The sequence below is a fragment of the Mixophyes fleayi genome, chromosome 5 (genome assembly GCF_038048845.1).
Source record: "Mixophyes fleayi isolate aMixFle1 chromosome 5, aMixFle1.hap1, whole genome shotgun sequence".
Taxonomy (NCBI): Eukaryota; Metazoa; Chordata; class Amphibia; order Anura; family Limnodynastidae; genus Mixophyes; species Mixophyes fleayi.
In genome coordinates, this window is record NC_134406.1 from 208,433,886 (window position 1) to 208,460,003 (window position 26,118).

At 39.0% G+C, this 26,118-nt stretch overlaps 1 protein-coding gene across 2 annotated transcripts in view; it reads left to right on the forward strand.

Annotated features, from left to right (window-relative positions):
• LPIN2 (lipin 2) overlaps positions 1–24,638 on the forward strand; it is a 71,451-nt gene extending 46,813 nt beyond the window's left edge. For both annotated transcript variants that reach the window (XM_075213369.1, XM_075213368.1), the window contains exons 11-20: positions 3,443–3,512; positions 3,612–3,701; positions 3,922–3,998; positions 6,687–6,831; positions 15,529–15,677; positions 16,641–16,727; positions 17,799–17,951; positions 19,207–19,321; positions 20,838–20,941; positions 22,754–24,638. In XM_075213369.1, the coding sequence (XP_075069470.1) occupies positions 3,443–3,512; positions 3,612–3,701; positions 3,922–3,998; positions 6,687–6,831; positions 15,529–15,677; positions 16,641–16,727; positions 17,799–17,951; positions 19,207–19,321; positions 20,838–20,941; positions 22,754–22,898 (1,135 nt within the window). In that variant the 3' untranslated portion in view covers positions 22,899–24,638. The remainder of the gene's footprint in view (positions 1–3,442; positions 3,513–3,611; positions 3,702–3,921; positions 3,999–6,686; positions 6,832–15,528; positions 15,678–16,640; positions 16,728–17,798; positions 17,952–19,206; positions 19,322–20,837; positions 20,942–22,753) is intronic.
• The last annotated feature ends 1,480 nt before the right edge of the window (positions 24,639–26,118 follow it).

Below are 26,118 nucleotides of genomic sequence, written 5' to 3' on the forward strand. Positions count from 1 at the left end.
TAACAGTACTGTACATGCAGCCTAAGCAATTTTTTACAACCGTGAGTCATGAAACTTGCTTGTCACCGTCTCTTCACTTGTGCACAGCTCGCTTGGAAGAGATGGGCGGACATCCACAACTTCAAATGTACCGGTGCTTCTGTCAGCGTGTATCTGAGTTTAGAAAGTCGTCTCTTCTAGTACCTATATCTTTAAAAATAAAATAGATACAGGTTATTGTTAACCAATCAATGACTTTGTTTAACTGCATACAACGTAACAGCATGATAAGTCTGGTAGCAAACTAGACCCAAAGAAAGAAAATTGCCTTCAGTAGAGATGGTATTCTTTTATATGCATTGATCTCCTGGTCCATGGCAAGTTGCAAATTGCTGTTTTGGGGGATGGTGTTTGCCACTGTACAGTGATCTCCAACATTATGCAGTACTACTTGTTTATCTATTGTTTTGCTATTTATCGTATCCCATAAACTTGGGGTAACGTGATCTAACGTGTTGTCTTTCAGGTTTATTATTTAGCAGTGTGACTACATGTTTTCCTGGTTTAGTTGAGGTGAAGGGGTATATAGTAAATTTGTGAAGCGTTTCAGTAAGGATCTCCAGGAAAGTATCTCTTTAGCAAGCAACAACAGCCCCTTTGATTTCTAACCTGGTCATGTTATCACTCTGATCCTACTAAAGCTCTAAAAGCCTCTCGTCCACATCTGTGCTAAACATGTGTACTGTTCCTATTTGCGAACATCTCCAAGAGTAGTTTTGCAGCTTCTCCTCCTCATCTGTTGAACAGTATGATTTGAGCGATGAGTTACACTCAGCATCTCCAGAAGAGGTTGGGTTTTCTTACAAATTTTTGTTTAGACCTCAGAATTCTTGAGAAACTTTTGCAGTGTCACAATGTCTTCTATCAGAGGGATCAAATCCACTTTGTTCTACTTTGCTTGATGCACTGTAGTAAGGACATGGCTAAACATTGTGTGTCAAGAAATGTGAGAATTTTTAGCCTGGTCTTGTGTTTTATGGTGGTTTTTCATGAGATTTTCCCCCGACCACTATTTCTACAACTTGAAGTTACACTGGTCCCTCTTGAGAGGACAAAAACATGCTTGAAATGCATATGTGAATACACACTGTTGTGTTTTTGTTTTGTTTTTTTAAAATGGTCGCAGATGTGTTATAATGATGCTGCAATACGATTTAAAGAGAAGTCCAGTTCTCGTATGTATACTCCAGTGACACTCTAGAGCAGGAACTGTCCACACTGGTAACTGATCTCACTGTGCTAAAGAGGACCACCCTGTTATTACTACAGCTATTAGAAGCAAAACCTTGCGTGGACTCTGTTTTTCAGTCTCCATTTAACAAGCAGCCCTCACGTTAAGGGTGTGTAATCGTACTACGGTCTGCATAAGATTTTGCTCAGTGCTGCTTTTTGTTTTGTGCCCTCAATGAAAATCTGACATACTCCATATATATGCTCTTGACTGTGGCCAGCTGTAATGTCCTTATAATACATATTAGACATGATTATTTTACTACCTACCCCTACTAAGTGCAGTCAGATTTAAAACATATCTATTAAATGGGATTTATCAATTTCTATTAAACATCTTCTTCAGTAAGTTCATGCTGCTCGGGCCCATATCGTGACCCCCTCATGCAGACAGCTATTTCATCCACCGTTATTAGATAACATCTGACAGGTATTGCTGGATTAGGAGCTCGGGTGCATGTTTGTTGGGGAAGGGTCATATTCTGGAGATGTTGCACAAGTGAGGACGTCATGACTTGGAGATTCTCTGTGAATTTGAACGATAAAACTGAGAGCAGTGACAAAGGTGACAGACCATGAAGTTTAACCCTGAATTATATATGAGATGATCCGTGGGTGGCGTGTCAGATGCTAGGGGAGTATAACGTTGGCTGCAGGGGGATTGTTGTCCGAATTAGCGATTGTATATATTAATACATGGAAAATTAGAAATGAGTTCCAGCAGTGTAGCTATGTTTTATTCTTATAAAAAGCTAAAATAAGTTACCATTTAAAAATGTTACATTTTTAGTTGTAATATCATCTACTTTGCTGATCTACCTCCACTTGCCTGCTGGGTTCCCATTCACATTCTATTGGTTAACTGGTCCCCCTTTAATTTTAACTAAAGTGCCGGGGTGCACAGAATAGCAAAGTTTCAAATTCACGTTTGGACATGAAACTACTATTAAATAGCTGGATGAGGATTGGCTGATCAATGTAGCTTATAAAATGAAAAACTTACTATTTGAAGCAAGATTGTCCAACTGGCAACACACACATCAGATGTCATGCTCCGAGCCTTTCCTGTCATTTATAGCCTTTACCATACAATACAATACGTTTTGTTTTAAACAATCCACCTCTCTTGAAAACTTGTGAGCTCCTTTTTGGATTTCAGTATCGCCTCTGTGTGGATGACACCCAAATGTATCTGCCCTCTCCAAATCTCTCACTTCTGTGTTGTCTTTCTGCCATTTCATCTTGGATGTCCTCTCGCTACCTCTAAGGGAATATTTTAATTAAAAACTAAGCTAATAATCTTCTGACAAGTAACAGCAGCCAGCTACTAGACACACCTTATTCTGTTGACAATAACCCAAACCTCACAAGCTTGCTGCTTAGAATTTTTCTTTGTTCCACACATCCAGCTTGTTTCCTGCGCTCTGTCCAAGATCTGTCCCTCTCATACGTATAACGTGCCCCCATTTCTGGTTGCAGCACTTTTTCCAGTCTGCATCCCTTTAGAATTCCCTCCCTTGTACAACAGGACTTTCCCCTACCCTCTGAACCTACAAGCCTAGCATGAAAATTCTCCTCATTAGGCAGGCTTGTCAAATTCCCGAACCACCCTCTCAACCTTTTTAGTTTTTCTACCCGATTACCACCCTTCTTTTATAGTTCACTCAGAATTTACATTTATTCTCATTGTATTCTCAAACACCTCTACTCAAAACCAGCATTGCTGTGTAAGAGGATCACACAGCCCCACTAAGCACTTTTTCCCAATATAATCTGACTGGACCATGTATGTGGCACTTCTCACTTGTTAAACTCCTACTTTCCTATAGATTGTAAATCAGCAAACAAGGGCCTTCCTACCTCTTACTGTCTGGCAGGACTTGATCTTGGTTTGTTACTGTTTCTCCCCAATTGGAAAGCGCTGCAGAGTCTGCTGGCGATATATTAAAAATGTTAATAAATAAGCTCTGCTAAGAGATCACAAAGCCTTGATCTTGAACTTTGCAAAAATGTATTCTACTTTGAGAAGCTTTGCAAACATAGATGAATACAGTATGCTGAAAGATATAGATATAAACCTTTAATTCTCTTTTAGCAGCTTTATGGCGCTGTTTGTATATTGTATGTTTTGGCTGTGTTTGTTTAATATATTCACTGAGCGTTTGTCTTCTAGGTACTATAACTGGGTGCTGGCAGCTCCTATGATCCTGAGTCTACAAGTGTTTCACAAGAGCTTGCCTAAGGTTAATGTCACGCATATCTCTATTCTCTATACATGAATCTGACACGCTAATGTGTTCAGTATGTTTTCAGCATTCTCTGCATGAATTGTTGTTTTACAGAATACCATTGAGTCTTGGGTAAAGGAAAAGATGCCAAAGCAGTCTAGGAGATGGTGGTTCTGGCGAAAGAAAGAAAGTATGGTGAAACAGGTAACACGCATGCCAAATTGTGATCTAGTTTATACAGACTTAATTCTGTAGTATATCAGCCTTGTTTAATCACATAATGCTCCAATATCTCAGCCACACGCTGAGAATACATTGCTGGAAACAGAATTGGCCAAGATTACCAGTAAGGAAGCTTGTAGATAATGATTCTGTTATTTTGAAAGGTCACTATTTTCCCCTTTTTTTATTTGTCTTTTTATAGCCAGATGCAAATGAGAAGAAACTGGATACAGAAGTGACCAGCGAGCAAATAGAAATAAAGGAGACTCCAAAAATCTGGTATATTTCCTACTCTTTCAGTTCAATACATCTCAAATACAAGTGAATTCTACAAGAAATGAAAAGACATACCGTATATACTCGTGTATAATCTGACTTTTTCAGCACATTTTTTATGCTGAAAAAGCCCCCCTCGGCTTATACTCGAGTGAGTCCCTGTTCTACGGTCCCTCAGCTCTTAACTTCCGCAGAGGAACGCATGTGCGTTCCACTGCGGAAGTTAACTGCTGAAGAAAATCCCTCCCTCCCTCAAAAGCATTAGGTCACCAATTAACCAACCAAGGAAGGTAAATAAGACGTTTTTTTTTTTTTGGTTTTTTTTTTTATTCCTCTGGCTGTGTACTTTCGTGGACAGTGGGCTGATGTGGGTATTTAATGATTTTTGGTACATTTGGAGACATTTTGGGAGCCTGAGTTTATTAAAAGAAGCAAGTTATTTTTGGACTGTACTTTCAGGGAATCTGTGCTTATCAATACGCACAGTTATGGTACTAGCCGTATATGCATTTATCTAATGCATAGAAGCCACCCCCCAATATTTTTATTTTTGAAATTTATCAGTAGCTGCTGCATTTCCCACCCTAGGCGTATACGCGAGTCAATAAGTTTTCCCAGTTTTTTGTCGTAAAATTGGGTGCCTCAGGTTATATTCGGGTCGGCTTATCCTCGAGTATATACGGTACTTTAAGACACACTGATCTCCTTAAATTCCTCTATAATTTCCCCACTGTCGCTCTGTGTGTGTATGTGTGTGTGTCTTTCTATTGTGTATATACTGTTATTTTTAGGCTCCCCATAGGATATCTGAGAGGAAATTTGTGTATAGGGAGAAACACTCCCAACTATCACAGCATTGCAATGTAAATCTAACTGTTCCACCTTGTTTGGGGTTGCTGCATATATATTAGGAAGTGTGTGTATATGTCAAATATATATATATATATATTTATATTCTATCTATATATTGAAGTTGATAATGATAGAATCATGTACTCCAGACTCTAGTTTATTATTTCCTCCTCTTGATTTATTAATGCGTTAAAGCCGTGTGAATAGGACTTTTTATTAGGCATAATTTCAGAGTCGTCATGATTTATTAACTAGACCTTTAGTTATGACAAATAAAGCAAACAAAGTCCGGATACAGCTATTCTTCATTGCCCTGTTTGGAGTGTTGTGGTTAGAGTTTAATTGGATACTATGATGCACTGGCTCACTTATAACCTCATGCCTGGCTGTCTTCCATGCACCTGAGAAGATGTTCGTTACAGTAAACGAGCATTAGCACTTTCTGTATACACCTGCTTTGTGTTACTGCTTGGCATATTGCTTGTTTAGTGCCATATAGGGTAAGTGCATGTTTCTCTGTGGGCTAATGACCATACATGACTTATACTGAAAAATGGGTGTGAAGATAGAGGGAAAAGTCTCCGTCACAATGTTTCTTTTATCTTAAAGCGGAACTAGCCGGTCGCCCTAGCTCTGTGCTCACGCAAGTTATCGGTTCTGTTTTTGGTCAGGCCATTTGTTTAGTTGAGGTGCAGGTGCTAGACAAAATAAAAGGTGCCCTTGTTTATCATTTTCTATATAGCAAACTAATTTAGTGTTTTGCTTTACATGCATTGGTATTGTCCAAGTGTATGTATTTTCCCATACAAAGGTTTGTAGATGTAATATACTGTGAGGTTGGATGTTTGGTTGTCAGAGACACAACACAATAAAGTATCCTGGACTGTGGTATGAACCTTGTTGTTGTTTTATGCCAAACGACCCTGATGTTCACCTGCTCACCGCACCAGGGACCGCTGCTATGCTCTGCTAGAATACACTTAATGGAGGACTCCTACAAATATTGGTGTAAGTCTTGGCACATCAGGGATGGTCATAGAGGGGCAGGTGAAAGCTCAATTTTAGCAGAGCCTTCATAATATATCTAGGATTTTCCAATAAGCATTTGTGGTTCCTTAAAAGGGAACATTTCATAGCCTAATCTTACAAGGAGTAACCAGCATAGGACCATTATGATTAGGGTAAAAAATAAATGTATGCTTCTGAGTAAGATACTGGGGAAGAAGAGCAAGGACCTAGACACTTACTCTGGAGGTCTATTACAATGGACAGAATTGTTGAGGCCTAGTGCAAAATCTTCAAACATACAAAAATGCCACATATAATAAAGACTATTCCGTTGTCCCATTAATTTAAAGTGTAAATGAGGCTAAACCAAGCATTGTTTTATGGGGGAAAATGACAAGTATTAAGTGAATGAAGTGGTAAGAGGCATCACCAAAGACTAAACCGTTGTCTTACCATGAAATGTGCAGGAGGACTAGTGCAAATCAAAGCCATTTGTGGTGTGTATTTTGTACTTGTAAACATCCTCCTTTCTGTGCGTCTGTCTTGTTGTTCTGTAACTGTCTCTCTTGCTATTTCTCTCCACATTTGCTGTTACTTATCCAGAAATGCCTAATGGTCCACATGGGAATAGCTGCGTTGTTACACTCAGTTTACACTACATGTTGCATGAAATAGAGCTCTCAAGACAGGTCATTATTTGGTCCCTATTCCAACACTGGGTAATTAATCTAAGGCTAATGCCTGTGCCTTGACTGGATGACAGTTGGGATAGAGCTGTGACAGTACAAGTTTGCTCCTGAATAATAGTTGTTACACTGTGTGTTTCATTAGGCCGTCTACAGAGGACAATACTTCAAGTGATGAGGAATCCTTGGAACTGAAACAGATCAAAATTGAGGCTGCTCCTGTGGAGCATCAGAGCCATAGTGGTACCACGTCTTACCGGAAGACCCTGCGCCTGTCATCAGAACAAATAGTATGTAGTATTTACTCACAGCTTACTAGAGATTGTAATTTAACACATTACTGACATGGTGTTTCCTGTCTAATTTTCTCCTGAGCTCCTAGCATTTTCCTCTGCTATAATATTGACCTTATTTTGCACCACTGCCTATATAATAAACAACACACTTCCTAAATTTGGATAAAGTTTTTCAACAGGCAATAAAGATTGCAGAGAATTACAGCAGAGTTATTTAAAGAAGCAACTTTGGTTCACATTGTATAGTCCTTATAGTAGCCAGAGCAGGGACAGAATTACAAGAATTACATTGATCCCCTGCAGTTGGATGACTAGCCGCATTTACTGGCCCCTCTAACCAGTATCAGCCCAGTCCAGTGTGGACTTTGTTAATAATAAATTATTCCAGAGAATAGATAAATGTGCTAATGCAACAGACCTTCCCTGTTTCCTTACTGGTACAGGAAACATCATTTTTATTTAAACATACATTGATATTTTTTCTGCATCAGCCAAGCATACTTACAGACTGATTGAGGTCAGAGGGGGGAGGTAATAGCATCCCACCATTCAGGCACACAGGTACAACAGTGAACGCTGACCCTAAGCCTATGCCTCTGATTGGTTGAATCTTCCAGTCAATCAGCAGCAAGGGAAAAGTTGTTGATTTTTCAATCTGAACATGTTTATCATCCCTTTATGTCAGTTCCTGACTCCGTAGTAAGATATGAAACTTAAGTGCAGCATCTACACATGGTAATGATATGAGGCCCCTGTGAAGCGGGTGTGGGATGATTGTGGTATTAGAAGCACATTTATATGAAAAGTTCATAAATGCAATGAATGGCTGTCACATATATATTTTCCTATTACATAAGCTAGCTGTGTTATTTTAATGTACTTCAGAGAGAGCAATGAGATATTTGGATGGCAGGAAAAGTTTAAAGCATTCATAAATTAATCCTCCATTTATAATATATTAAGTACATGGCAAGCAGATGCTATATAACACGTGAATTGTGTTCATTTCTGAGTACTGAGAACAGGCCATGTATCATTGCATTGATGTCTATAGCGGATTAACTATTCTCTTATAACTTTCTGTAGATATGTATGGCCTATTGTAGGGGCTAATTTTAGATTTTTATATATTTTTTTAATATGTTTTGTTGTTTGCACATATAACGGGTTAGGGGATACTAAATGCCATTGTGCAGAAATGGTGGTAAATTTTTTTTGCTTTAGTGATTTACAGGTCGATTTGCTAATCATCAAATTACACTGGAGTTCAACAATTTCTCAAACCTTCAAAAACCTGCCAGTCATCCCAATATCAATGAACGCACCAATTTCTCAGTGTTGGGTATTGAACAGTGGAACACTGAAATATTGGTTTAATAAATCGCCAGCAATGATTTCAATGATTTCAGACACTTGAGGTTGTTTCCAGACCTGTGAGATAAAATTAACAAGCAAGCTGGTGCTTATAAAGTAATGGACAGTGTACCACTCCCAATAAGCCCTCACCTTGCCCGAGTACATGTCGGCCTGGGCTGGCTTTCACTATAACAGGGAGCCTGAGTGCAGAGTGGTTCCTTTCTAGGGAGAGAAGGGCAGGGGATCTGGGAAAGTGTGCCCCATCTCCCATATGCTACCAACCATGCACTATGCTTTTTGCAGCATTCCTACTTCCTCCCCTGGCCCTGCACTGACCAGCCTGGGGCACAATGATCATGGTCACCTAGTTAGAATGGAAACCAGCCAAAGCCGACTAGTACTCCGTCTGGTTCAGTATTATTGTAGGGGGAGAGGGCAGACAGCCCACTTATTTACTACTTTCCGCAGCACTTTCCCATTCATTTCAGTGTGCTCAGTGATTGAAGTGGGGTTTCTATATGTGGAAACACAATTGAAATAAATGTGTATTTGGAATAAAAGCACTGTTGTTGAAATCACTGTTGTTAAATCTACTGAACATTCTAATAATTACATGAATTTGAAAGAAAATAATGGTTTATTAGCTTTTACACAATTTGAAAGTGAGATAATCAACCTTTAAAAAGGGGGGATTCAATTCTCCACACATTACCGAAATGTTCAGCTGCGCTCATTTCCTGGTACTACGGTACCTGAACATGGCAGACTTTCCTGCACTCCTTTTTTCCCCCCTTAGTATTAATTCCACCCCATAGTGTGTTTATGTTCTCACATAAGTGCGGTGGTGCAGCTGAATGCTTACATTCGGCGGGTCACTGCCTCGTAAACTCTTACTCTCTCCTCCGCTTGTGGCTTAAGAGCATGGCTGGGTGTCAGAATCCATCTAAGCAGAATTGCACCTAGTGTGGAGAGTACCGTTGTTGTGTTGGATAAGGGTTGTAAAGTATGGAAACACTAATCATCTGGTTTTACTTCCATTTAGCTGCATTTGCACCCGAGAGTCTTTGCTGTTTAAAACTGAGGTAGTGAGACAGCAAAGAAATGTCTGATAACCCTACCAGCTGTTCCAGGGTCTTTATTATATGAAAGCTGATTTAGTCATCAGCTGGGGATAGTGGTATATATGACTGTCTTGTAAACCATAAACAGCTGTTCTGATTCCAAATTACCCAGGTGTGTTTGTGCGCATTGGGAAGAACAGAGGCTGATGAGCCCAGAGTATAGTTTAGAGAAGGCTGTTAGTGGAAAAAGAAATGAATAAGAGGTCAGTGTAGTCAGATCTCAGAATTAGTCACAATTCTGTGGTCACAAAAATCTCTGAGAGGAACCGTTGCATGACTCAAAGTGCATTTTAGGTGGTTTATCTGTGTGATCATTTAATTCATGTCTCAGAGGTGCTTTAATAGTTCCTACTCGTACTCTCTCCCAGTGCATGGATCTTATGTTGGGGACTTCAGTCCGTAGTTAATATATTGGGGCATAGTTTTGGTAAGAGATACTTGTAGCTGATTAATACTAATTCTAGCTATGCAAAACTATTTTGTAAGTCAAAACGCAGTACTGCTATGGGGTCTATTATATTAAAACCAGTTATCCAGGAAATTCCAAAAGCCATAAAAAAAAATATAATGTTTGTTTTGTTATTTTGTGAGCTACATAGTAAATAGATATTATGAAGATATGTAGTAAGTGTATTCTTCATTAACCCTTAAACTAAAGGTTAAGAACACCTTCATATAAACATATGTACATACTTACTTTAATTGGAACATTGCCATTTGTATGTTGCTTACAGCCATACGTTATTCTCCATTTTTTTTTCTTTTTTAAGTTTAAATCAGGTTTTTTTTTTTTTTTTTTTTACCTTTTTGCTAAACAGAAACCACACATAAGCTGTTTACCTGACTGACTGACTAACCTATAAGGTTTCTATTTTCCATAGCGCTGTAGAGCGGCATGGCACTATGCAGTACAGTAAACAATTAACTAGCAGCAAAGAGAGGGGTTTATGTATTATTAATTCCTTGTTGACACAAAATCAGAGCAGTTTGGAACAGAGTAACTATTTCTGTATTTGTGAAATGCAGAGCTACCATTGCGTACATGTTGTATCCGATGCCCCAACAGACTGTTAAATGTACCGGACAGTGCTCTCTGGGGGCCCGAGAGAGGATGAAAGGGAAAAAGAAAATAAGAGTACTGGGCACTACAAGTCGGGAGACGAGCACACTTCCCTCCACCAGAACCTATTCTATACCTGAAGTTATACCAAGGGGACCATATCTGATGATACTTATGCTTGGCGTTTCTCCTTGTGTACATGTTGGCGTTCATGGCCCATAGTATCCGTACCGAGAACTTGCCACTTCTGTTTGGCGGGTGGGCCAGCGGCAATCAAGGAACGGACAGTAATGACTTTCGCTTTGACACAAGGGTAAAAATATATTTAGAAAGTGCTTTCGTCTGGTTGTCTTCTAATGAGGTGCCAAACAGACCAAAGGATTAATGAGATGGGCACCAGGTAAAGTGTCACTCTCACATTTCCACACCTCTCACCAAAATTGCTGAACCACTGGACAGTCCCCTAAACAGATGACAAAATGCACTGTCACTGGAGCCACATTTCTGACAGGCTGTGTCCCATCTACCCCCTATTCTAAACAGAGAAACTGCCATGTGGTATACTCTGAGGTGGATATATAGCACTATTTGCTGGAATCTAATGCAGGACGTGGCCATTATTATCCTTATTTAGTTAAGCCAACCCCACACACCACAGTCCTACTGATTGGGCAGAGAGCCAAGCAGTAGGGTCGCCGTCCACTTAGGCCAGGAGTGGATCAGTGAGCAAGCAGCACCAGATGCCTTTCATGTAGCCCCAGACTCTCTCTATTGAGTGTGTACTGTTGCCTCCTGAGAGACTGCAGAAACGGCAGCAGGATCCTCCAGGATTTAGAGGCCAGTCTCCTGGAGCCAATTTTGGCTTCAATGTGCATTGAACCCTTAGCAGAAGTCCTGGTAGTTAGTTTAAGCAGGGGGATTTAAAGTCATTGAAACCCCATAAACTGGTAGTCCTCTAATTGGATATTGTGAGAGGGTGCACTTACTTTTTCACACAATCTGAGTGTATTTTTAATATATTTACTCTTCTGTCAGTATAAACTTGCTTATTTTTAATTCTTTTTAAAAGGCTAATGCATTGTTTACACAGACCTTATTAAGCATGTAACATCGATGCGATAGTCCAAAGATAATGTAAGTCAATGGACCTGAATGAGCTTTCTGGTAAGGGTTTGCTTTGTGTCAGTTTGAACATTTTCTGCAGCATTCAGAAGCTCTAACGCTGTAAAATATATTGGCTTCTCTGGGAATGCTCTTTTATGGACGTAGTACATTATGCTGCAGGGAAGCTTTAAGATGTACAGGAATTTGACTATGCTTTAACTAGCGTTGTATTTCAACATCAACACCTGTTTGTATGAGCCCTATGGTATAAGTATGTCTAAGTTACCCTATAGGTAGGTATATCACATTTACTACATCTTAATGAACAGTATTTTTCTAGCCTTAGGAAATGTACTGTAAAAGCAAATGATAATATAAATGTACGTTTAATAAGGAACGGTCAATTTTTACACTATTAAAAAGCAAGATAAAGTAGTATAATTGTAAATATAATGGCAGAGTATAATATTTGCCACATTTGATAAATGCATGTATAAAGAATAAGTGGAAATTATAACAAAATATCTAAACAAAACAAAAATACAAATGTTCTTTTGGATATATGTTAATTTTTAGTCTTCATTCTAGTTGTGGTTTTATTTTTTATTTTATTTTTCTTTGCTTTAGTTGTATAATAAACCGGTGTGTTAGCAGCAGTGTATACATTAGTGAACAGTATGCAGAGCTTTTCATTAACTGAAAATGTTCTTTGGTCTCATCATATGTGCATCACCGTATCTCCCACATCGAGCACAGCATGGCAGCTCTGCCATTATAGCTTATTATTGTACAACTGATGGAAGTCTGTATATTTTACACAGTTGACATTTTTAAGGACATATTAGTTGGCCAAGTTCTAATTTGTGTTGCTATTTGGCACTTGTTAAACCAGAAAGATACATTGTTTTAAATATAATGGTTGTTTTGGTATTTTGAGGGCTGATTGGTTGGTCTTTGTCAGCTTGGTCCACAAATTCTAGCCCACCAAAGCAGTACTTTTTTTTATTTATTTTTTTAGCTCTGCATGGCATAAAAATACCGCTAATGCTGTCTATAGCCAATTGCAGACAATTTTGAGCGGTTGTCTCATTTTTGCTGCAGATGTGGCCTAAAAACACAGTGATAATAATAATAATTGAAATCAATTAGATCATTATCGGCAGTATTATTATTATTATTATTCTTAATTTGTTAGGCGCCACAAGATTTCCGCAGCGCCGTACACCATACAAACAGTACACTATACAAGGTGAAACAGTACAAAACAATAAACAAAAAATACCAGTACTTCAGAAACTCCAGGCAGGTTAAAGCAATAAACACGGAGCAGAAGAACAGGTAGCGAGACAGGAGGGAAGAGGGCCCTGCTCATGTGAGCTTACATCCTAAGGGAGGGGAAACAGAACAGGCACAAGGGGAGCCAGATGAGGCACGGGAGAGAGCAAGTGGAGGAGATGAAGGGGATATGCGGATGGTTGGTAGGCTTTAAGGAAGGGGTGGCTTTTCGGTGCACGTTTCAAGGAGCACAGAGTAGGAGAGAGGCGGATGGAACGAGGGAGGTCATTCCAGTGAAGGGGGGCTGCACGGGAAGAGTCTGGAGTGGGAAGAGGTGATAAGAGTGGAGGAGAGGCGGCAATCATTGGCTGAGCGCAGGGAGCGGGCAGGAGTGTGAATGGAGAGGAGGTTAGAGATATAGGGTGCAGTAGAGTGGGAGAGAGCCTTGTAAGCGGTGGTGAGGAGTTTAAAAAGGATTCTGTAGGGGAAGGGAAGCCAGTGTAGGGCGAGGCAGAGGAGAAGCGGCGTGAGAGGGAGATGAGTCTAGCGGCCGCATTGAGTACAGAGCGGAGGGGGGAGAGATGGGAGTGGGGGAGGCCGGTGAGGAGGAGGTTGCAGTAATCCAGGCAGGAGATGATGAGTGCGTGTATGATGGTCTTGGTGGCATCCTGAGAGAGAAAGGGACCGATGTGGGCGATGTTGCGTAGTTGGAAGCGACAGGCTAGGGCAAGGGAATGAATGTGGAGGGCAAAAGAGAGAGTAGTCGAGGGTGACCCCCAGGCAGCGGAGTTGGGTGACAGAGGAGATGGTGGTGTTGTTGACGACAATAGAGAGGTCCTGGTGGGATGGGAGTCTGGACGGAGGAAAGACAATGAGTTCCGTTTTAGAAATATTGATTTTGAGAAAACGCGCGGACACCCAGGAGCAGATGGCGGAGAGGCAGTCAGACACGCGAGAGAGAACGGCGGAAGAAAGGTAAGGAGAAGAGATGTAGAGTTGAATGTCGTCAGCATACAAGTGATACGGAAGACCGAAGGAGGAGATGAGAGCACCAAGGGAGGAAGTATAGAGCGAAAAGAGTAGAGGGCCAAGAACAGCTCTGCGGGACACCAACAGGGAGAGGGCAGGGGTAGGGTAGTATTGGTAAAAGCGGTCAGAAGGTCACGGACTTCCTTAGCAGACCCCAGTCATGCCGGAATGATGATCTGGTTACACCTATATAGGAGTTACTAATGATGTTCACAGATATATGTAAAATTCCCTATGCCTTAACAGAAGTGGAGATATCTGACCCTGTATGCGCTTTTGCTATGTAGCAAAGTGTAATCTATTTTGTCCTGTTATCAGCCAATTCATTCTGGCTGCAGTGTCCTTCGGTCAGATTACTGATGGGATGTCTGCTATTCAGATAAGAAATGTCTAACCCCATGATCACAGCTTTGTCTTAAATATCCTCTGCTCTGTTAAGCTCCTGAGACTTTTACACACATATATATTTTTTATATAAAGCAACATGTGTTTTAGGTTTAGTTATCCTTAATGTACTTTCATCATGACAGTGCTTTTTTTTGTTTATTTTCCCATTGTACCTTGGATGCTCCTTTACATTGTATTTAGTTTTCTGCTTTTTTTCCAACTTTTTATTTCCCCAAACAACTGAGGTTTCTTGAGCAAAACTAAGTCTAATCATGTCCAATTGGCGCAGAGTTCGCTTTAGTACATATATACTGTTCCAGCTGAGACTACTCTAGGGGTAACTGAGAAAACATGTTTCTTATTTCCCTCTAAGATGATTTGCTATCATACTCGGAGGAAACTGTGCTAGCACTGATAGGAGTGCTTCTTAAGCATTGAGAAATAACGTTTGTGACTCTGCCAGCTGGGAAAGCCGGAGTATGTAACTTGCGTGTTGGAATGAGTGCCTTTAAATGAGTTCACTAGGGAAATTCCTTCTTTCTCTGCTGAAAAAGGTTTTGTTCTTGGTACGTGACTTTTATCCCTAGAATTGCAGCAGTAAGACACTGAGCTTCACATGTCCATTTGATATGTTCTGCACACCGATTTGTCACAGTTCATTAGGGCCATCGCCTCTACTCAAGAGATAAGTGTTTTATTTATCAACCTTAATGTCAGTGTGTGCAGACAAAATCCCACATTTTCCACTAGTTCAAACCCTAACAAGCATGTATATAAGATACAGCTTAGTAACATGGTGGAGTAATACATAACAGGAATGGTCAAAGTGTGTTGTATCTCCCAGTAATACTTCTAGAGCGTTTGAGAGGTAATGGTGTAAAATATAGGAAATGGTTCCGAATGGCCTGAGAGTGAGGATGAGAACATGGGCATTTTGGATGGGGACACAGGACAAGACTTTACAGAGTGGTATTTACACTTGTATTACTGACTGGACAAATCAGTTTATTATATCATCCTTCCAATCTGGGTGTAAATGTATCAATGTCCGGATTCTTCAACTCCGGCGAGATCGGCGTCTTCAGTGCTTAAATTTAAAGCGGCGCTGCCTTGTAAAGGGAAGTTTCCCTTTACAAGGCAGCGCCGCTTTAAATTTAAGCGCTGAAGACGCCGATCTCGCGGGAGTTGAAGAATCCGGACATTGATACATTTACCCCCTGATCTTTGTGAAGCCTTTGTAATCGGTCCCTGCATTTGTTAGCAGTCTATAAACAGTAACTAATTTTCTTATAATATTTGAAAAGATTACTGCACATAAGGAAAATACATTCAGCTATATGTTTTTATTCTTAATTTCAGGAAAAGTTGAAGCTCAGAAATGGTCCGAATAACATTGTATTTAGCATAACAACCCAGTATCAAGGCACGTGCCGATGTGAAGCCACCATCTATCTGTGGAACTGGAATGACAAAATCATTATCTCTGATATTGATGGGACAATTACCAAGTAAGTTTAGTTTCATTTGCATTCAAAGCCTGACTTGAAAGAAACATATTCTCCTATCTGTTTTCTTGGCCTCGCCCTTTACTATGTTGTCACTGCTGCATATTGCTTGGGAATGTATGTGTAAATGTGGACTTTCTAATACTTCCTGTTGTGTCCACTCACAATTTCCCGCACCCACAATATTCTCTGCGGTAACATTTTCTAATGCTTACACTTAAATGAAATCATGTGGTTTGGGCCAGATACAGCAGTTAGTCTTCTATTCCTGTACATTCATTCTGTCCATTAGACTCATAAGTAAATCCGTCTGCAGTTAGTTTCATATTCAACTTTCTTAACCTTTGAGAATCCTGTTGAAATCTGGGAATCTGCTTTGGGAAGCAGATTTGTTTTCAATTAATAAAGTATTTCCTGTGTAATAATATATTGAATTACTGTGCTGTGGGATACAATATAAGTGTATTTTTTATTTTTTTTATAAACCGCTTGCAGTCAGAAAGGTACTGATAGAAAAAAATGTTCAATTAGTTTTGACGTTGCTGGTACACCTAAGGATTGTGTGGAGCCATTGCAACTTTCACTTATAGTTATATAGATGAAACCGTTCTATAGATTAAAGTGAATGTTGCTTTTGAGAATCTGTAACTTTATCTTCAAAGCTATACCAGAGAAGTATGTTTTGTCTTTCCTTTTCGCTTGATGCTGGTGGGCAGTTTTGGGTAGTGCCTATTTTAAGAATGGTATTTGAATGAATACCTGATATGTTAAGCAAGTGTTTGACCATTCTAGTTATACTATTAATAGACTGCACTCTTTGGAAAGAGAACTATATTACATTTGTCCACTAGTTTCAAAACTCCAACATGCTCAAACTATTCTGACCTTGATTTATTTTATATATTGTGATGTAATTGTAGAGGTTTGTTTTTTTTTAATGACATTTTGATGTAATTTCACTTTAAGGTCAGACGCCTTAGGCCAGATTCTTCCTCAGCTTGGGAAAGATTGGACACATCAAGGCATTGCCAAACTCTACCATTCTATACACGAGTATGTATCTGAATCCCAGCAAAATGTATGTGAAATGTATGTGTCTTTCATGTGTATAGTGGACATCAAGGAGTACTTGAAGACTCCCATGGATGGAAACTGAGCCCTTGTGAGTCATGAATGATTATTTCGGTGAACATAAGAGTGCTGATGGGATAAGAGAGAATATAAAGTGTATGATATCATCGTATATCAGCTGTGCCTTCAGGTTATATTATTCATCAGATGTCTGAAACAACTCTGAGCTGACTCCTCATAATATCAGATGGTCGAGTGATATGAGCTCATACCACTGCTCAGTCTCTCAAGCGCTCAGGCTGTATGAAAGGAGTCCATTGAGAGAACACAGTAATTGTATTGCAGTTTCTGGGCAATATCAGTACTGCTATAGCACACAAGTATATAGCCCCATCATTCAAACCTAGCACATTATTTTGTATTTCTAAGATGAAGGCACTTGTTCCACTTACTTTGTTCTTTCCCCCGATCAGATTATGTATCCTAGGCCACGCCTTTTTCTTTAAACTTACTCTAGTGCAATACCAAAACTTTCCTTTTTATAGCTTTTCACACATATAATACTGCTGCCCAAAGTAACGACTGAACTACACATCTCTAAAGTGCCCTGTTATCGGTCATTTGTGCACGCGCGGCACTATTGCTACCTTCTCTTTATTTATTGTCTATAACAGCTCTGTTTTTCACAGCAATGGAAATAAATATGTATGTATACATGTGTGTGTATGTGTATATATATATATATATATATATATATATATATATATATATATATATATATATATATATATATATATATATATATATATATATATATATATATATATATATACATATACAATATGTGTGTGTGGTTAACAGAAAAGGCCCAAGTAAAAATTATACATATACACACTTGGTAAGAGGCCCATTGACAGCTGTGCCTCACTGTGGGGGTTTACTGTAACACACATTTAATAAATTGCTACCATTGAATCTTAAAAGTTGCCTCAAAATTAATTTTTTAGATGTTTTTTTTATTTATTTTATTAGCATTTTGTCCTTTTTTTTTAGGAATGGGTATAAATTTCTGTATTGCTCAGCCCGTGCTATTGGCATGGCAGATATGACTAGAGGCTACTTACACTGGGTGAATGACAGAGGCACGATCCTTCCTAGAGGGCCATTGATGCTGTCTCCAAGCAGCCTATTCTCTGCGTTCCACAGGTATTTATATTGCCACTGAATTAGCATTATTATTAGTATTAATATTTATATAGTGCCAGCATATTCTCTAGCACTCTTATCATTTACAATTTTACATCTCTCTAACTATAGGACAACACAATAAATCCACTATATAAAAATGTCAATGAAACCATTCAACCGCTAGTTTATTTACCATTACATTTTGTAATGATTTACTTAAATGAATTTGGGTGAATCACTGTAAACCATGACTTCTGATGTACAGGAAGGTACATGATCCTGAGTGTGCAGCTTCAGGCAAACCTTACACGAGGCAACTAGCTCCATCTGTAATCTAGTACAGTGGTTCCCAAATTTTTGCAGCTCGCGGCACCCTTAGAGTCTCCATAATTTTTTCAAGGCACCCCTCCAAAATAATTACCGAGCAGTCCCGTTTTATAAGTAGTTGGGTCAAAAAAACATAATAGGTATTTAGGTCAGGACAGAAATACTAATATTTAGTTATATGCAAAAATAATACACATAAATCCAAAGGAAAAGAATATTTTTATATATTTTTTTTCAATTATATTTCTGTCGAAGAAAAATTTACAGCTAACTCACACTGTGCCCTCCTTCATCTCCACACGCTCTGTGTCCTCCTTCATTTCCACACTCTCCCTCTGCATCCACTCACTCTGCCCCCCTCTGCATCCCGGGGTCCAGGGAGAAAGAAAAAAAAACAAAAACCACTTACCAATCCGGTGGCACTCAGGACCCTGCATCCTCCTCTCTCCTGCTGCTTGTCACTGAATGGCGGGCACGATGACGTCACGCCCGACATTCAGTAAAAAGTGACGAGGGAGGATGCTGGGTCCCGGGCGCTGCTGGATTGGTAAGTGTTTTGGGTTTTTTTTGTCTTCCTGGCCGCGGCACCCATGGGAGCCGCGGCGCACACTTTGGGAGCCGCTGATCTAGTATATAGCAAGGCTCACCCGAGTCTCTTCGATAATGAAGTAGGATTACAGATTGCTACAAAGTGAAACATAGTCTATACTTTTCCCCCTAATAACTCTAGTTCATTTAGGGTTATTCTGAGATGTAAACTGTATACTTACAGCAGTGTTATATTGTCCCACTGTTACCACATCCTGTGAATATTTACAAGTACTGAGCTCAGGTCCTCTGCCTCATATCTACATATAACTGTCCAAGATCTTGTTTAACAAATCTGGAATGTTAATACTTTTGTCTTTGTTATTTATATCTTAATGTTACACTTTGACAATTTTAGGGAGGTCATAGAAAAGAAACCTGAGAAATTCAAGATACAGTGCCTCAATGATATAAAAAACCTGTTTGGACCACATTATCAACCATTTTATGCTGCTTTTGGAAACAGAACTAATGTAAGTACATGTTTTGCCCATTCAAAAAGGTCCAGCACAGACTTCTAATCAAATGGAGATTCAACTAAATTTGTTTTTACATAACTGTAGGTATGAAATTGCCATGTTTTGTGTTCCGTAAGGACCCATGGAAGTTCTACCTAGTGTACCTACATTCAAATATCTCCGGAGCATGACTCCCATAGATACCAATGTAACTGCATCTCACTCGTCTGTGTGAGCCAAAAAGAGCTTTGCTTCATCAATAAGTATAGCCGGATCTGTATATTTAATGGTGAAATTAAATTTTATTATTGGTAAAATCACTTGTACTAGAACAAACGTCTGTCTCGCTGCCGTTTCTGTGCGACAAGACATCCACTGGGAACTAGGTGGCGTTAGTGTTTGTAGAATGTAAGAGAAATAGAAATGTGCCATATATAGAAATAATTTCACGAATCTTTGAAGAAAAGACCCTGGTTTGTTTACACTACAAATTACTTCAGTGATGTTACATTTGGAGTAGTCAATAATATTAGCAGACAATTGATGCTTATGTACTAAAGAGTTTAATTTCTACTGCATACAGGTACTTGGGAAGGGAAAGCTAGTGTGTAAAGAAAGAGCGAAGAGAGATTGCTGTGTTTAGTGAGGGGGCACGGACTTCATTATCTATGGTTATGGCATTATATGTTAAATGTTGTACATAAAGTGATAAAAACTTAGTAGCAATACTAGCCTTGCATAGGGAATGTAGTTGGAAATAAAATGAAATTAAGTAGATATGATTATAAAAAATAAGAAAGGATGGCAATATAATGATTAGAGAAACTCAATATTGATAATGCCAAGAAAGGACAGTAGGAATTTGTTATGTGGCAAGGATAGCCCACTAAGGCCACTGGATGTACTACTGCTCCCAGCAGGTAGGTGTGCAGTTGTACTGCTGGCAGTAGTTTAGAAATGATGTTTATGCAGTTTCAATGCTAGCAGTGTGAACAAACTGCTGTGGGCTACCGTGATGTACCTCATCATGATAACCCACAAACAGCAAACAAAAAAAATGTTTAATTGAACTGCTGGATAACAGTATAAAATACCCATGTATTACTTTATATAAAGTTGTGCCTCTTACATGAAGTGTAAACTCCGTCTTAAATTGTGGCAGTTGGCTCCACTTAGCGCTACTTGTTTAGTGTTTTTTTGTTTTCTTTTGACTGTCCTATCTTGAACAAAAGTGGAACCATGCCAAAGGTTATCAAACAAAGGGATCCCCCTGGAAGTTTGTTGTCTTCTAGCATATTCGGACTGGGCACATTTCCCTATGACTCAGTGTTTCCTGAGGCCCACAGCAGCTAAACTTTCTGGCATGTTGTTCAGCTTCTGTGTTGAAATGTTTAGATTTGGATGCTCTTTAAAATTCTTTCCTTCATCACTGACTTTTTGATTAACTATTTCTCTGCTGCTTATTTACTGACATTGGTGGGTAGGATGTGGTGTTTCTCTTGTGTTAATTACATCTGAATTTATTTTGTAGGATGTGTTTGCTTATGTGAAAGTTGGATTACAAGACTGCCGAATCTTTACTGTCAATCCCAAAGGTGAATTAATACAGGAGAGAACAAAAGGAAACAAGACTTCGTAAGTCGTCTTATTTGCATGTGTGTCGTGTCGCATGTAATGTGTCTATATATAGTTTTAAACGTTACCTAATTTGTTTTCATTACTCCAGATATACCATATTCTTGTTACCACACCTTTCTGGATGACTGTTTTATACTATGGGTATATGCTTTATACTATATATAATGATTTGGTCAGTTGTGTATATAGGCATAGTAGTGTGATCACTATCATTCTGTGTACACCTTTGTAATTAAAGCTAAGATAGAGCAAGCTTCTAGTAGGTGCACACATCAGCATTCACCCACATGAGAGCGTCCACTGTAAAAGGCAATTTGGAACAATGCTGTCTGCAATGGTATCGTCACAATGGATGCAACGCATGTGGCGGTTATAGGCAAGCTGATATACTTCATGGGCCACGTGGTGAAGCCCTCTGATCTTCAATATGGTGCACATTACCCTTAATCTCAGCCATTTAACCAAGGAAAGAGACCTATATCTGTAATAACATACTAGCAGGCATTTTAAGCAAGTGTTACAAACTATATCAAACAAATCTGACAATAAAGCAGAAAGAAGCTGCAGATGAAGGCTTGTAGGACCGTCCGTTGACCATCACTAGTCTATGGGGCATGGAAGTGGGCTGGGGACGGAGATACAGGTCCAAATGCTGTTCCACCTTCTGCTTTATTCCGCTGAAATGTTCAGTAATACAACCAAAATACATTTATGTAGCTAAATATAACATATTAGATATATAAATAGATATAGAATATAATATAAAAAATTTTTTTACAAACACAAACTCATCTAGACATGAGGAACAGTCTGCTTCTAACCATCAGTGTCTGAATAGTTAGCCATTTTCTGCCCTTCCTCTGTCTGACCTCACCTCAATCCCCTTTCTTAGTCTTCTTCACTTACAATCTTACACCACACTCTCTGTCTTCTTCCCTTCCTTATTTCACCAGCCCTTATTATGCCCTTCCTTCAGATCTCTAGTCCCCATCACTGCTCTAAAATTTAACAACTCCATTTAGTTTTCTATTCCCCTCACCCCAACTCCCCCTGGTGTTTCCTGTTAGTCTGCCCCTTCCCTAGATTGTTAGCTCCCGTGAGCAGGTCCCTCTATTCCAGGGGTGGGCAAACCAGTCCTCAAGGGCCATAAACAGTTCATATTTTTAGGATTTCTTTAATCATGCACAGCTGAGTTAATCTATTTGGCTGAGTCAGTAATTATCCCAGCTGTTTCTACAGACAGAAATCCTAAAAACATGAACTGTTTATGGCCCTTGAGGACTGGTTTGCCCACCCCTGCTCTATTCCTTGTGTCCTCCTCCTGTCGCCTTCCTGTTGTTCCCGGCACTACAGCTTCATTCCTCCACCTTGATTCTGGGTTCCTGACTCGGTCTCCTCTCCCTTCCCCCCTCCATTACCTGCTCTGGTCCTGCTAGTTGCACCCACCCTGCTGTAGTTTACTCCCCACCACTCTTCCTTTATCCTACAGGCTCACAGTGTTCTTTATTCACTCGTATACCTCTACCCGGTCTACCTGTCCTTGATCGTGTTGTCCATTCTAGTTGTCTATTTTATATTTCACTTTATTTTGTTTTTCTTGTACTTCCCTGTATGCTGTATTTTGTTTTCTTCTACGTACTATGTACGGCACTGCGGACCTTTTGTGGCACCATATAAATAAAAGGCGATGATAATAATTCTGTTCTATAATTTATTGACTGGATGTTTGTGGGGGAATTTTTGGGTTTTTCTTTTTCTTTTCTTTTTTTAATTTAATTATGTTTTTTTGTTTGTTTTTTTTCTCCTCAGGTATAGCAGGCTTAGTGAGCTGGTTGAACACGTGTTTCCTCTGATTGATAAAGAACAGAATTGTGCATTCAGCTGTCCAGAGTTCAGCTCATTTTGCTATTGGAGAGATCCTCTGCCAGAACTAAACATGGCAGACTTGACGTAAATGACACCATTAGCCTGTTGGGGACTGTTAGTTGACCTGTAATCATTTCGGTCAGCGATTGCTTACCTGGAGTATTACTGCTGTGGAAAGCCTGCATTTTTGTCTGTTGTTTCCAATGCCTTTATCCCACTTCGTCTTACAGTCAGTTTGTAATTTGTTGCCAGTAAAGATATTGTATACTTTTGATTATATTCAGGGACAATGTAAAAGAAACTTAATTTTATTTTACTACAATATCTGAATTCACTGTACATTTAGCTGTGTTTTTGTTTTTTTGTGAAAGATTTAGAACACATTTTATCTTATGTTCAGCATACCTTGATTCAAACTGACAAGTGTAAAAAAAAATGTTCTCTATCATGTTGTGCCTCTTGAAATTTACCTCTTCAGAGCCATTGGGGTACAGTGTCTATTGCAGGGCAATACGCTGCAGGGCCCACAAGCAATGAAGACTTTTTAAGTACATAGTGGAAATAGAGCAATGTTTAAGTCTTATTTCCTTTAAAAATGTGGTTTATTTCAGCATCTGTGAAAATTGCTTAATCCAAATATGTATTTACCAGTGCAATTATTTATTTTACATGCAGTTGTGGATTTCAAGCCACTAAAACATGCTTTGTTTAAGGTATGTTTGTGCAGTTTTGTTTTAGGTTTTGTTTTGTTTGTTTATTTAAGGCTAAGAATTGTTTTGACTTTTATGCCATCCATTTTTTTTAAAACTTGAGAATGTTAAAGCTATGCTTTAAATTATCATTTCAATTTCACAGTGGCGGCAAAAAAAATATCTACCCAGTTTTACTAAAGACAGCAGATTAAATTATCTTTACTAGTAAGTCATTTTGTCCATAAGCCATTTTATTAACGTTATTGGTAAATGCTTTATCAGGCAGAAGATGTAATTGCAGTCTCCTCTCCAGACCTTTCTGTCCTTTGATTTTAATAGCTAAACACAGAGATGAATGATGACTTTCAAATACTGCTCAGATGTACAATAACCCAAAGGCAACCAATCAGATATTCGCTTTTATCTGTCTAGTGTAGGTTTGACAATGAAAGCCATTGCCTGATTGATTGCCTTAGCTTAGTGCAGATTTGCACCTTTGAAGAATGTTGGTGATTGTCCATCCTTGTCTTGGCTGTTGATTTAAATGGATTTATCATACACATCCTGTGATCACAAATACTGAAGCATGGTTTAATACCTGTTCTATTCGGCCTATAAGAGTACTCACATTTTCTAAACCACTTTATATCCTACAAAAATCAATACCATTTAGTATTTTAAAGTGGACTTATTGGCACAGGGGAAATATTCTGCAAATATGACAGGGCCATCATAGTACAGCCCTTTAGTATTACAAGCTGGAATAGGCCTCTATACTGTGGTACCATTACATCAGAATGCCAAATACTGGGTTTGATAGAATAGCCAGTTTCAAAGACTGCATTTCATAGTTACAGAGTTATAAGCCAAAATCACCTAAGTAACCTCCTCCCTGTGTGGTGCTGGATTTGGTTAGCTGCGAACAATGTGCAGCTGCCATTCCATGCACATCCAGTAAGAAGTCATTGTGCATTTTTGATTTCTAAATAGAAGTCTTACCTTGTACCATAGCACTTGTTTATGAAAGGTATGAGTCTCCTTTTTAATATGAAAGTTATAGAGAAGAGGGACACATTTAATTGTGGTAGATATGATGTTCAACTCTATTCAAATAAAGAATTCAAATATTTATATAATTTGAAAGTCGTTAATGTGCTTAATTATCGTATGATGCAGATGAATGCCAATCTGTGTTGTGTGAATCTGTGTAGTTCACAGAGACTATTGTGAAAATGTCAGTTATTAATTCTTAGCAGGTAATGGCAATTTATATATCTGTGTGTATATATGCGTGCATGTATATATGCATGTGTGTGTGTGTATGTATATATATTTTGTATGTGTATATTTACTCACCTTCTATGTAACGCAACATTAGTTTATAAGAGGGGTGAAGAGTTAATATAAAGGGTTGCAACAAATATATATTAACAAGAACCTGTGGGAAGGCAGTTGGATAGCCATCAACTAATATGCTGGCTGATAATACTTTGTGCTGAAGGTAAGTAGATAAGGACTTAGAGAAGGATGTACCTTTGTATCACGTAGAGGCAGCAAATGGTTTGTAGCACTGGCTGCCTTATTTCACTTCCAAACAGCAAAATTTATTGGAATACATTTTTTGTAAATTAACACAATAAAATAAAAACTAGGTGACATTGCTAAAAATGCTACCAAACACTTTGTTCCATTGCACATATAAATAATGGATTAAACATGAGTGCTTATGGTACCATTGTAAAGAATGGATAAAGAGAAAAAGGTGACAACAAAAATCTTTGAACAGTAAAAACGATCAGTCCTTTAATTATAAGATTTTGTTTTTATATTCCATTTGTTTTTTTTTGTTTGTTTTTTTTCCACCTGGATTGCCCCTTGATTTATTAAATAATTACATAGTAGTGTTCTGTAACTAAGAATGCAAATTGTTTTATTGCATTATAACCAAGGACCACTATGTGTCAATTTTCATAATTCGCATATCCAAGGCTAGGACTACAGTGACAACAATTCTGCTGCATTGAGGAAGCCAGAAGCAATTCTCCTCCTGTGGCATTTATAGAAAATATTACATAGCTTCTGTGTACTGCTTCACATTTTCCTGAGTACATAAACTTCCTGCACCTTTTCTCTGCAAAGTTATTAGTGTTAATTTTACGCTTCAAAATACATAAACATTTGTAGACTTGACCTGAGAATTCCAAACGCAATCTAGTGACACGAAAAAAGTCCTCTACAAAAGGAGATTATTTTATTATTATTATTATTTATTTAAAGGGCGCCACTAGGTATCCGTAGCGCCGTACAGGGACAGACAGAAATACAGTACAGGGTGTGAGACATCACGGAACAGTTAACAAAAAGCACAGTAACTCGGAAGCTCAAAGTACAGCTAGATGACAGGCGAGAGCCCCAGCGGGGTAGCTAGAGTGGTAGAAGGGCCTCACGGAAGAGACAAGGAGCTGGAGAGCAGAGTTAAGGTGGTGGAGAACAGGAGGAGAGGAGGCCCTGCTCGAAGGAGCATACAATCTAAGGGGAGGGTAGGACGGACAGAGACGCAAGGGTAGGAGGAGGAAAGGGGGAGAGCGGAGGGGAGGGGGGGAGAGGAGAGCGACG